Source organism: Carya illinoinensis, chromosome 12 (assembly GCF_018687715.1).
Source record: "Carya illinoinensis cultivar Pawnee chromosome 12, C.illinoinensisPawnee_v1, whole genome shotgun sequence".
Lineage (NCBI taxonomy): Eukaryota > Viridiplantae > Streptophyta > Magnoliopsida > Fagales > Juglandaceae > Carya > Carya illinoinensis.
This window is the reverse complement of record NC_056763.1, coordinates 30512895-30526605: the sequence shown is the minus strand read 5'-3', so window position 1 is coordinate 30526605 and position 13711 is coordinate 30512895. Positions and strand designations below refer to the sequence as shown.

At 33.3% G+C, this 13711-nt stretch overlaps 1 protein-coding gene across 3 annotated transcripts; it reads right to left on the bottom strand.

Annotated features, from left to right (window-relative positions):
- Positions 1 to 7: 7 nt before the first annotated feature.
- On the bottom strand, positions 8 to 7834 carry LOC122290060 (NAD-dependent protein deacetylase SRT1-like). 3 transcript variants are annotated; one of them, XM_043097582.1, is made up of 14 exons: positions 7392 to 7834; positions 6382 to 6411; positions 6185 to 6277; positions 5610 to 5729; positions 5343 to 5443; positions 5048 to 5156; positions 4698 to 4777; positions 4420 to 4498; positions 3761 to 3814; positions 3364 to 3460; positions 2493 to 2575; positions 1933 to 2000; positions 1368 to 1470; positions 8 to 518 (listed from the first exon to the last, which is right to left on the bottom strand). In XM_043097582.1, exons 1-14 carry the CDS (start codon positions 7488 to 7490, stop codon positions 219 to 221), a joined length of 1416 nt encoding a protein of 471 aa, XP_042953516.1. In that variant the 5' UTR covers positions 7491 to 7834; the 3' UTR covers positions 8 to 218. The 3 variants fall into 3 exon arrangements, with proteins under 3 accessions (XP_042953516.1, XP_042953518.1, XP_042953517.1); XM_043097584.1 differs by having other exon boundaries at positions 5610 to 5734; positions 7392 to 7504; XM_043097583.1 differs by having other exon boundaries at positions 5610 to 5734; positions 6382 to 7832.
- Positions 7835 to 13711: the final 5877 nt, after the last annotated feature.

Sequence of the window (13711 nt, the reverse complement as noted above, 5' to 3'; positions counted from 1 at the left end):
TAGGAAATGCTGGCTTAATGATCTCGAGATGATCCAGCTTGCCAAAATAAATCATTCCAACCCCCACTAACCATCACTGCTTCCCCCGCCCATAGCCGGGGAGACCGAGTGTAACATCTAACAAAATTCACTCGGTCCCTACCTAATTTACTTTTGCTACTCTCTTAATCAACCTCATATATACAAAAGTTAAAACCCAAACCATGGCCCTTCATTTGCTAAAATCTAAATTTGCGCTTACGACCTTGTGACCGCTTCCTAGATGTTCCAGTGCCGTTTACAATTTCTTTTTGCCTTTTAACATCGCTGTTACCAACAGAATCTGCTGAACCTTTGGAGGTTTTATTGTGTTGAACAATGTTTGTCACGATGGCACAGACAGTAACCTCACTTTTCAGAGTCAAGGTGGCCTTCCTCTCAATAACTGCATTCAGTCCACAGCATAAATCACGAATTGCTGTGTCTCTAAGTTTCTTAAGTATGGCATCTTTCTCACGGTTAAAACAATCAGTTGAAACCTGCAAATTAAGTGATAAGGGTTTGTCAGGCTTTTTTTGGAACGAGAGACCATTATCCAGTGAAAATTTGAGAACAAAAGGAGTACTTGCTCAGTCTACCTAGAAAATCTAGGTCAAAGGTCAATGAATATCTGTCATTGTACATGCAGACATCTAGAAACATGTCTACATGTACATATATGAGCGCTCAAACAAGACTTGAGAATTCAATTCAAGACTTATTTCTTTATTTCGGTTCCTTTTTAATTTATTTTTTAGTCCAGCACAAAATAGTTTTCAGAAAATGTTCCTTATTTCTCATTACTTCTATACATGGTGCAACTAAAAATTGTTAGTCAAAAATAAATTTCTGTCCAAGAGAAAACTATGCCCCAAACAGTGAAAAGTGGCTATACACTTTTCGTGTTTCTTATTTTCCAATGCTGCTATACAATTTTCATTTCCAAATGCCTAAAACTATTGGTGTCTTTCAAATGCCTAAAACTGTTAAAAGTGTCATGTAGCATTCATTACACTACTGGGGCCGTCACACTCGGGGAATTTCCCCTTGAATTACATGATGTACACTAGCGGGAAACTCCTTCCGAGGCCTGTGCAGCCCCAAGATTAGTCGAAACTTTGTCCCGGACACCCGATGCCATTAAAAAAAGATTATACAAGTCAAAAACCATGTCAGAAATGCCAAGCTCTAGATCTAGCTCAAATGGCACCTACTCCCCTTACAAGAATGGGATGGCGGGAGGAGTCATAAATTCAAGAACTACTTGGTGCATATGTAATGGAAAAAACTATCAACCAAAAGAAATGCAATTTATTAAATAAATAAGTAGAAGTAATCTATCCTCTCACCTTAAAGTCAACAGGGATATTAATTTCAGTGGACTGACAGCCACAACCATTACTGAAGTTGAGTTTCAAAAGCAATTCAAATGATCTTGTCCGCATGGTTCTCCTGATACAAATCAATAACAACTATGTAAGCAGAAAAGGAGGCAGCAGAATAAATAATGAATGACTAACGTATCAGTTATGGCATGATTGAAAGTCAACAGTTAGAAAATTTTGCTAATGAAAGGCTGAGCAACTTGATGGCAATCCAAATCACTAGTGAAGACCCTGCATGATGTACTGATAATGTGCAATGAGTACCATTATCGGATTTTCGCATTTTGAAGTAAATTCATATTCAATACACAGAAAAAAATATGCTGTCACATGTCTAAATTAAATTTCCCAATCCTTGGTAGAAATGATACACAGCAGAATACATTATGACATTCCCAAATTACCGTGTTAGATAGTCTAGCACAATCCACATCATTTTCTTTTTCTTTTCCAAGCAGAATACATTATGACATTCCCAAAACCAGTCAGTAACTACAACAATCTTCACATGCGATAACATTAGAGGCACCTTTTTAACCGAAATGGTTGCATATGTAAAATAGCTGCTTTATAATCATGCTTGTCCAAAAAGGAAACCTGGGTACAATGCAGCAGAAAGATTAGTCCAATTGGAAGAAAAGACAATGCAAGAACAAAATGACTTGGTAATTGAAACGTCTCATGTGATGTAGGGATCCTATAGCCACCCTAAGTTTCCCTATGGAAACTAACTACACAAGTGGGCCACTCTTACATGGAAAAATATAGTTGCAAACACAATTGTGCACTAATCTGTGCACCAATATAATGTGATTGGTCAAAAAGTAAATTTTATTGAAAACAATGTTAATTTAAATTTTAAGTATGAATAAATCAGTATTGGTACACAGATTAGTGCGCGACTGTGTTTGAATGTAGCAAAACTCCTCTTACATATTAGTCAATCGCCTTTCAATTTATGTTTAATTTGATTACTGCACCCCCCAACTTTGAGGGTTAAGACATAAAATATTGCAGAAACTTATGAGACTTCAAATAATGTTTTTGAAGGGAAATGGGCAGCAGCATGAATTTCTTAACATAAATCACCTCAACAGATTTGATGAATGGCAGTGGAGCTCTGTGTCCGTGTACACTTGCTACATGGAGGGTCCAGTTCACATATTTTTTATCTGTAGTTCAAGTAGACAGATTATGTAAGAAAGCTATAAGACCAGAGCCTCAAATTTATTACAAGGCATTCCCATAACCCCTGGATTTTTGTTGCTTCTAGAATAACGCCCAGGAACTTGAATTAGAAGGAATTTAAGAAACACCATATCTTAAAAAAAGAAATAGCATTTCACACACCGGGTTAGTTGATTTGACGTTAAACCAGATAAATTAATTAATTAAAATCAGATTGTGTGAAGATACATATATCACTTTTATAAAATATGTCAACAATACGCTTAGCCCAGCCAAATTGAGTGATGTGACTTCTAAAGATCTGGTTCAAATGGAATTTCCTAATGTCTGTCAAAACAAAAACCAAGGGGAGAGAGAAGGGGGGGGGGGGGGGGGGGGGGGGGGGGGGGGGGAAGAGAGGGTGGGGGGGAGATTTCATCCTAACAAGGTATGCATTAGACAAAAATAAATAACAAAAACTGAAGCGTAAACTACAGTTGTTAGAGGAAGACAGAATGGAAACTCATAAAAAGACACCCTGATGATAAGTATGGGCTCCACCACCAAATCTACTAGTAATTCCAATGGCAAACAATTCATCCAGTAAAGTATGTAGATGGTCAAGCCCATCATGGCCACACAAATTTGTCATAGCTCAGAGTGTAGCATAAAAAGGGGCACATTGGAAGGATAACAGCATATGCGTCACACATATATCACACAAGTTCATGTGACTTTGTGTATCATAAACCAAAGTATAAAACATATTGATTATAAATCCAAAGAGAGTTACCTATACTCAAGGCTTGAGTTAGAATGACATGGAAAAGATCAATCCTGACAAATGGTGGAATCTGCAGGTTAAGTGAGTCCATGACACCTGCAATAACCTGTTCTGTTGCAAATCAATACTTGGCAATAGGCCGAGTCAAGACAGAATATATGACTGATAATGAGCAACCTAAATACTAAGTACACTTACATTGTATGCATGTTGAAAAACTTCAAGTTAAAGTATACTTTTATTACTAAAACTTGAAAGCTGATCAGTTATATACATCTAATACATGGTATAGACTTGAGAGGGCAAAGAAGACCTCAACTAGGTAAAAGAAATTCCAAAGGTTGCTTGGTGCAAGTTTCACCATTCCAAAGATCTCTCCGCAATCAAAAGACATAAATTGCAATACCTTATCTACACGCCCGTGGATCACCAAACTTGCTTTCTTGTCCTTTGGAGTTTTCTGTAGAGTTGAAGAAACCACAACTTTAAGTAACCAGTGCATAGATGGCTAAGCATAAATGTCCGATGCCATACCAGTGAAAGAGTGACAATTCAATATTGCATCAGTTTATTTTACCTTGTATATGGAACTGGCTACCAAACAAGAAAGAAAAAAGTTTAAAGTAGAGGGTTTAATATTTTAAGCAAAGAAATCATAGAGCATAAGATAAATGTCAAAACTTGTCGAATCATCCTATAGTCAACTGGTATAAACCTTCAGACAAATGCATACATCCTGATATGTTATCTAATAGCAGCAATGCGGCTAAATATAACTTCAGAGCACTGGTTAGCAATTGCTACTTGACACACAGGAAATCATTATTCAATAATAACATAATTAAGTTACTAGTATTAGACTAAGTTAATTTTTTTTTTATAAGTAATAAGAGAAGACTGAGTTAATATTTGTCAACTTCAACCACTCATCAGCATTCAAGATTTTAATTTAGACAATTACAATTGAGCTCTTAATGCACTTTGGTTTTTCTGAGCACGCAGTGAAACCATTTAGAACAAAAGAGTTTCTGAGTAAGCAATGAACTAGAACAAAAGAGGAAATACCTGAAGATTCACAATGACAATCTTTCCCCCACCACGGAGTGATTTAAGAGGAAGGTTACATGCTGGAGTTATTTGCAAACTACAAGGAGAAATTATACACAGTCCATAAAAAAAAGCACGAATGGAAGAAAATTAGAAATCCCAAGGGCCCTTATATTCAGTTTACCAAAGATTTAAACAAAAGAACCAATAATAAGATTTCTGTATTTCTCAGAAAACAAAAGTTGAGAATGAAAGAAAGATGATTCACTGCACGGATCAAACCTTACTCTTCTTACCTTGTCCCCAAACATAATACAACATCAGCCATCCCGCAGTGCTTCTCAGCAGGATCCATCTCCTTCGAGGGTAAGGCATCCTGCATAGAGAGAGAGAGAGAGAGAGAGAGAGAGAGAGAGAGAGAGAGAGAGAGAGAGAGAGAGAGAGATTTCTCAGAAATTTGACAAAATTAGGCACCAGCTCAAACAAATTTACTATTTATAATTAGTATACTTGCATTATAAACAAAAGGATTCGCTTGAAATTCCATGTCCAGCAAACCACAATAGAGCAATTGCAATTTAGATTCTGTACCTCAACAAAAATAAAAAATTAAAATCTTTTAAAAAAATGTAACTAAAATTTGTACCTCCCAGTCAAGAACCGTATCCTTAAGTTTTGCTCCACATTTTACATCAGAACAACGTCTTGATGTCTCCTTCAAACCAATAGTTTCCACCTCAAAGTCCCGCAAGTACCTAGACAGCAAATAGGAATCTTAAGCTTCAGAATGGAAACAGAAACTTTAGATGTATAATAATAAGAGCATCAACAAGTTATTATATATTCAAACCAAAACAGCCCTAAGAAGGAAAGGAGAAGCATTCAAAAAAGTCAGAATGTTATAATTACAAATCAGTTCTAGTGAAAATATTTGGTCTTACTCAACTCCACAGGAAGGGCAAGCTTCCATAAAGCAATTTCCATGCAATTCAGCAAGTTTCTCCCTTGGAATCCCAGACCGAAGATGGAGGCCATCAACATTCTAGAAATTAAAAATAATGACTCATGCAAGCATCAAAAGAGAAAACAGATTCTAAGCAGAATTATAATAAGACTCAATTTGGTGCTCATTACATAGTCTCAAGCTAAAGTATCTCCCACTGGGATAGAAGCATACATGGTTAGAGAATGACACAAGGCATCCATACCTGACTAATAAGAAACTTCAAAATACCAGCCTTCTCTAGTTCAACCAATGCCATATGAGTCAGGCTAGGCATTGCACGGTGAAACGGCAGTGATGCTTCAGGCAAGGCTTGACCTTCACGCTGTACTATAATTCAGGGTCAGAAGAGTCATACAAAGGGATAATTATGGTGTTGATTGCTATCACAACCATGGTATGTTGCACATGGGATGACATGAGAAGCAACCGTGTAAAAGAATGCCACTGATCGATAAGGTAAAGAAACTTTTTCCTTTTTGAATTTTAAATTACAGCTCATTGTCTTATGAGTAAGATTCCAACAATAATAACAAAGAAATCCCCACGTTATGGATGATTCAGAAGGCAAAATTGTATGAGAAAAGTCTACTATATGCTACTTGTTAAATTTAATTAGCCCATTCCAAGCACAATAAGAGTTATTTAGGTAGAGGATGAAGGATTATTTAAATTAATATGCTTTGCAAAAGAAAAGATAAAAGGAAAGGAAAAAGGCGACGAAGAAGAAAAAAAACAGAGGGCGTATTAAAGCTCCTGAAAAATTTCACAAATTTTCACCTGAAGTGTCCATATTCCTTTGGGGCCTCGGAAATCAGGTATACCACAAGAAGTTGATATTCCTGCACCTGTAAACACCACTAGATGCTTACTCTGCAAGGAGAAACAAAAAACTTTAAAACGTTGATTAATATCATCTATCAAAACAATGACTTAGCTACCATAGATGAGATGTGTGAAATGTTGTAAGTTCTAACCTTTTGTATCATCATGGCCAGTCGTTCAATCTGCCAAGACAAAAAACAAAACAATGAAATAGGTTGAGGTCAGCATCGTTAGAAAGAAAAAACTTAAAAATTCCATTACACAAAACACGGGAAGAAAACTTTGAGAGGAGCACAAGCACATGAGATCAAATGAAATTGTTAGCTCGAATGCATAATACCTTCCTCTGGGTAGGAATTATAATTGGCAAAACGAATAAGGACTCTCCTACTAGAATGAATATAAGTCAACACAGTTCCTCCAACTGCTGCGTGATGAAATGAACAAACATATTCTCACACTCTAAGAGTTGCCTGGTTTCTTGTTTTTGTTGTTTTATTTTTTGGATGCCAAGAAGATGACCAGAAGGGGGGAATAAAATCTTAAGCTTAACGCTATATTTGGAGTCGTCAACAAAGTGCAATTTTTTTCTTCTTAAACCACATAAAAACCAATTACACCCTAATTTAAATCCATAATTCATCGCATTTTTTCTACTCCATCAATAAAAATAAAAGATGGGTATTTTCTATAATATCCTCGATGATCCCAAACCGCCACCTTCCCTCTCTCAACTTTAAAGAACATGAATTTATGATGTACCTCGACTATCTGCAGAATGCAATATAAATAATTATGAACTGCATCTCCACAACCCTAGCCCTAGGCATGTATTTCGAAGCTTCCAAAGTCCCCAAGCAGGTAGTTGATCAAGAATGCCACGCATAATTATATTACAATTGCTACTTAGCCAGAACATGAATGCCAAAACCAATAAATGAGATCTCATAAAAAATGTTTGAATAGAACATAGTTGCAGAAGCAGAAAACTAACCATACTTTCTCCAGGTTTAAGTACAGAAAACTATGTTACGTTCATGGGTATCAGGGTGCCTTAAGATCATCAAAGTTATCAAACCGAAAGAACAATGACAATCAAATTGAAAAAACAAACAAACAAACAACGGAGCAAGAATGTGAATGAAAAACAAAAAAGCCCCACTTTTTCTTGCAAAATGTAAGGCGAGTCGAAATGTTCCGCCATTCCTACATTCCCCACATCTTCTATGTACGAAAGTTTCTCTGCATAGCCCAGAGACATGGTCACTGATTGACTCTAGCTGCTTTGTACACCCCTTTCTCTCTCTACGAACTAAATCTCTCTCTTTCTCTGAAAAGTTGATCAAAGCGATTGTGGGAGAGGGAGAGGCTCTTTATATGCCTCCCTCCATTGCTCACATGGGGTATGCCGGTCTAATATTGAGGAGACCCCAAAAGCCAAAGGATCACTGGCTGCATTCCCTGCGTATCAAGGAAACAAATTTCTTCTCGTAATAATAATATTAAAAAAAGGAAACAAATTTCTTTCGCGAGAGATGAAAAAAATAATAACTTTTTTATTTCAGAATCGAAAGACGAGCAATTTAGCATAGTCCCCGTGATTTTTCATTTCATTTGAATTTGGTTTTTCAAAGAAAAATAAAAAATACAACGCCACTTAACCTTCAATTCGAAGTTGTTTGTTTAATTCCAAAAACAGATAAAAAAAAATCTATTCGAGTTGTTATTGGAATATGAATGCTTAGACATCCTATTCCAACATTTTAATCAATGATCTCTTTTTAATATAAAACCTGAAGTATTTGAGACTTATATGTTGTCTGTATCTTTTCTATAAAGAATTACAGAGAAAAAGTTAAATCCAAACTCGGCTCACAAGTCTTCCTTCTTCATTTTTCATATGCCTAATTGTCTTTTTAATATTTATGAGCAAATCATACCATGAAAGGTATCATTGTCATCACTTATTAAGAACGGATCAGTGACATTGCTAAAAGATTTAATACCATAATTTTTAGATTCTATTAAAGTATTATTTGGATAGTGAGTTGAGATGAAAGTTGAAAATTAAATAAAATATTGTTAGAATATTATTTTTTAAATTTATTATTGTTTAGAAATTAGAAAAAGTTGAATTATTTACTATATTTTGTGTAAAAATTTAAAAAAAAATTATAATGATGAGATAAAATGAAATATTTTTTATATCTAAACCAGACTAAGAGATATGTTATTATGCAATAGACGTGTCTTATTAATGTGTCACTAACATGCAATACCATTTGACGTATTAAAAAGTTTAAAAATATAAATATAAAAAAGAGAGAGAATTTAAAATTTTTATTTTTATTTTTTTATATTTTCATATTCTATTTTATTTAAAATTTTTTTTTTCATTAATTCACGTGGCCCAAGTGATGGTTATATGTTGGCGGGACAACTCCAGCGATATATTTCAAGCAAGACTCTTCTACTAATTTGTGCATATATATTTGCAAAACGTTTTGATTCTTTGAGCCTTGAGGTGTTTTATTTATGGATTTATGATATAAATGTATATGTATAGCAAGACATTTAGCTGGCGCTTTTGCTGGCAGAGTGCTATGCATTAATTAAAATGGGTTTTTCTAAAATGGGTTGCTTGAATTTTAAGCCCAAAACATGAGAAGGGTAAACAAAAATGATAGAAAATATAATAAAATATAAACTAAAATGAAAAGGAGAAGAAAGATAATAGGGACTTTGGAGGCTACATATGTGTTATTTTTAGTTGTAATTGAGTACAAAGTATTGATTTCTAATCTATAAGAAATTACATAGAAATAAGATAAAGTAAAGTAAACATCTTCATCATAATCAAAATCATATATCTTAATTTGATATGAAACTCAAATTAGTTGATTTAATAACAATGAAATTTAGGATGATAATCAAACCAAATTATTGATTTGTTATTATCTTCAACATCATCCCTCAAACTTAAGGTAGAAAATTTTGAAATATTGGATTTGAAATTTGAGTGTAATCTTTATATTCGTTGATTAATCGCCGATAAGATGATGAAAGTGTCAATGATTAAGTAACTAGTAGCTTGAATATCAAACATAGGGTTTTGACTAACAATGGGTTGACAATGGGTCAAAGCCAACAAATGGCTAACAATAAATTGAAAGATTTAATCGATAATGGGTTACATGTGGCCTTGGTGAATTTTAAGACCAAAATCGCCAAAAGTCTTTTTGACTAAATGACATCAGGTCTGGTCTTCAAATATTTGAACTAGTTTCGAAACCCTAGCCCTACATAAAAATAAAAACAAAAACTATAAGACCAAATAAAAAGGCCAAAAATGGATCTTGAGTTTTAAATAATACTCAGATCATACCAAAACCTAATAAAAAAAGTCTCACAATAAATAAAGATATTCCAAATGCTGAGACTCGAGACAAAACATAGTTGAATGACGATAAAAATGTTGTAAGAGATAATAAGCAGAAAAACTTAAAAAAAAAAAAAAAGTAATGTTATACACCACACTCTCATCCTATTAAGTAAGATGTAATCCATTTATCATTGTTGGATGATAAAGAAATATGTAATAAATTATCATTCAATAGTGATAAATGTGTCACATCATACTTAATGAGATGAAAATGGAATGATAGTATAGTATATAGAATTTTTCAAAAAAAAAAGTCAACGAGATCAAACCTACTAGCTAGTATTAGTCTATTATTTCTTTGAATATTGAAAAATATGTAAAGATTGTACATGGTATTTATCTATCTCTCAATCTTGATCCTTTCTCTTTATATTTTTGCAAGGAGGAAATACAAATATTTGCAAAGTGAGCCAAACAAAACATGCATAAACACAATGACCCAAAAAAGGCGTAAGCAAGCAAAGTTGAGTATGACTTGTCCAAATGACCCAAAACGTGCATAAACACAAAAACAAAATTATAAAAATTAAGAAAAAAATTAAAAAGAAGAAGAAGAAAGAAAAGGAGGAAAGTTTATATAAAAAATATTTGTTGAATTCCAAATTCAATCCCTTTGATCACACTATGTTCAAAGGACTAGAAAACGGTATATATCTTTGTGATATCTACATCTTTTTTTATATAAGATTTATTTTATTTTTTAAAAACATTTTAATTGTGAGATGTTGGCAGAGAATTTTTCTTCAAAGGTTGACTATCTATCTTTAGTACGTATATATTGAATATAAAAGGAAAAACATACAACAACAACCACTCTACGACTTAACTAAAACATCATATTAAAAAAGAAAAATGTTAAAGATTACTGGCTTAGAGAATCATGGGATAATCTCCGCCCATGTGGCAGTTATCAAAACGATGATGTTTCATACTTTTCCCAAAATCATTTTTCCATCATTCCCAACATTGCATTTGGTTCATTTTTCTCTCCCGAAATCCCCTTCTCCTCTCTTTTTGTCTTCCCCCTTCCAATTACTCATATTCATATTCACATATCACAAGATCCATGAAGACCCACGAGTGACTACTGCGAACAGATTTTTCTTTTATGAGCAAAACACTCTTGAAACATGCACTTTTTTGCAAGTTCATATATATATTTTTTCTCTATGCTTTTGTCCAAAATTGGGTATTAGTCTATTAGAACTTCCTTTCTTATTTCAAATTTGTGAAAACATAAAATATTGGTGAAATGGCATCAATTATAACTGAAATATACAGGTATTTCTAACACTAAGACGAGCAATCTTTGGCAAATCATTGTTTTCGGCCCAAAACAGTCTTTTTCACAGGTCCCATTGAGACTAAAAACTAATCAAGGGATGATAAAGTTTTCATGCCATCTGGTCGAAGTCATCTGGGCTTTTAGAGCAGCAAAGATGATGGTCATAGTGATTGGGAAGGAAGTTTTCTTTGTGAAAGAAAATAAGAAAAGCTTAGGAGAAAAGGAGAAACAAGGTGCGATGAAGTATAGGAGAAAGAAAGTCGGTTTATTTTTTTTATAAAATTATCTGATGTGGCATAAAAACAAGTTGGCGATTACACCATGGTTTTCCACCGTGATTGTACGTAGAATGACTAATTAAAAAAATATATATTTTTCAACTTAATTAAAAAACATTATCCTTGTAACAGTTCAAAGTACATTTAAAAAAAAAGAAGTAAATTTTTAATACTCAATTGTAATTTGGGTTGTGATATATCTGTTATTGTGTCATTTTTATTGGAAGTAATATTAGATATAGTCATTAAGTATACAAACATCATGCAATTCTTTTGTAAAAAAGTGAGTTTAATTATAAAAAATTAATTTTTTATCATGTAGATTTTATATTTATTTATTATTTTTAAAAAGATTATACGATACTTGCGTATTCTAACCGTAAATATAATTATTCTTTCCTTGATAATAGTCATGATGAGTGATGACATATGTTAGCATCTTATAGATTAATTAAAGAATTGCAGCCAAAGAGATCGCTTAAAAATACAAGGAAAGATGATTTTCGTTTAAAGAGTGTCCCATGCACTACTCGTACCTCACAATTATTGAGGCATAAAGTGTCTATCATTCCATTGGCAGTGAAAAACATCTGTATATCATACCTACAACACATTCTCCCACTCGGAAAGTTATTTAGTTACAAAAAATGTTAATTTAATAAAAATAAATTTATTGATGTGATTTGATGATACGTTAAATTATAAAATTATTTTTATTATAAAATATAAATAATATATCATATAAAGACATCAATTTATAAATTTATTTTTATAAAATCATTTGTATGATTATATTATTTCTCTTTATCAAATCAATTAAAATTACACAAAAAATTTAATTATATAACATATTAAAATAGAAAATAATTTATACGATATATAAATTCCGTACTATCTCTTTAAAAAATAAATAATTATGAGACCCAACTCATTTACTATTTTCCAAGTAGATTGCGCAAAACTTGGACATTTAGAATTGTATTTAACATAACTAGTGTTATCGTCACAAAGAAATTTTATAAAAATAAACTCATAAATTGACGTAACTTAATACAAACTAATATATCACATCAAATTATATATATATTTTTTATAAAATCTATTTTACTAAAATATTTCTCATTTAAAAAGCCATCGGAATCAAAAGGATTTAATAATCAAGCATATAGCTTATATATATATATATATATATAAACTGAATTCATTCATAGATGAAAAAATATTTGAAATAAAAAGTTTGTTCCAATGAACTTCCAAACATATACTACTAATTACAGCAGCTCAGAATCTATAAGAACCAATGTGTCCATACATTTTTGAAGTACACAATTTATTCCAACTAAGTCAAGTGCATTTTACATTCTGATTTTTTTTTTTTTTGTCTCCACATAAAACGAGCAAACATACTTTTCAATTCTTTGCACGACATTTTGGTCAGCTTGAAACAACACATAGGAAAAATGGAAAGAGTTTGAACCACAACTTTAATCAATATCTCTCTATCCACTTGCTATGACAAATTTTCTTTTCGCTCCCATAATTTATTCTATATACAATAGTTCAAAGTCTTGAAAAGTGAACTTTGAACGAAATTATTGGGGTCTATCGCACTCTCTCAACCAAATTAAGAATAAGACGATTGTGGCTTCGTAAGTGGGACCCAAACAAAAGCTTCCGAGAGATCCCATGGGTTCATACAGAATGAGTGGACTACCACGTCACTCAGCACTCATTACAAAATGAAGGGATGACTTAGCGGGTGAGTGTTACGGATCTAGTAGAGGGGGCTGGGCCTGTTTCAAAGCCCATCTACAAAGGCCAAACCTCTATGGAGCTGTATGACAGGTCGAACAACATTTGCTTTGAGACTGTCAATCGTGCACGCAGTCTTAATCAACAAAAAGAGCTACCTGCAGCAAGCATGATGTTAGTACAAGATGATGGAAAAGGAAAGATTGACTAAAAGGTATTCAATGCAGTAAGGAACATGGGACTTATTGCAATAATGAAAGTAAGAGTAAGAAACGAAGCTTAGTGGAAGTGGTGAACAATTCAAACAGTCAAGGTCCTTTGAAGAAAGGAAAATGCATTGTTTGGATTGATGATAACATGGAGATATATGAGTTGGCAGAGGCTGCTAAACAGCCCTGCCAAGTATTATGAAACACTTAAGTTGGAACTATTGGGGGCTTAGGAACCCCCGAGCAGTTCATGATCTTTGTTTATTAGTCAGAAAAAAGTCACCTAACTTAGTTTTTCTCATGGAAACAATATTAAGGAGTTCCAGTTTCGACATGATTAAAAGAAAGCTTGGCTTTGATTGTTGTTTTGTAGTAGATTTTTTGGGAAAGCAAGGGAGCTTAGCCATGTTGTGGCATAGTAAGCAAGCAGTGGAAGTGATCAACTATTCACAAAACCATATCCATGTCCTAGTATTTGAGCTAGAGGACTAGAGGCAATGGTTTTGCACAGGATTT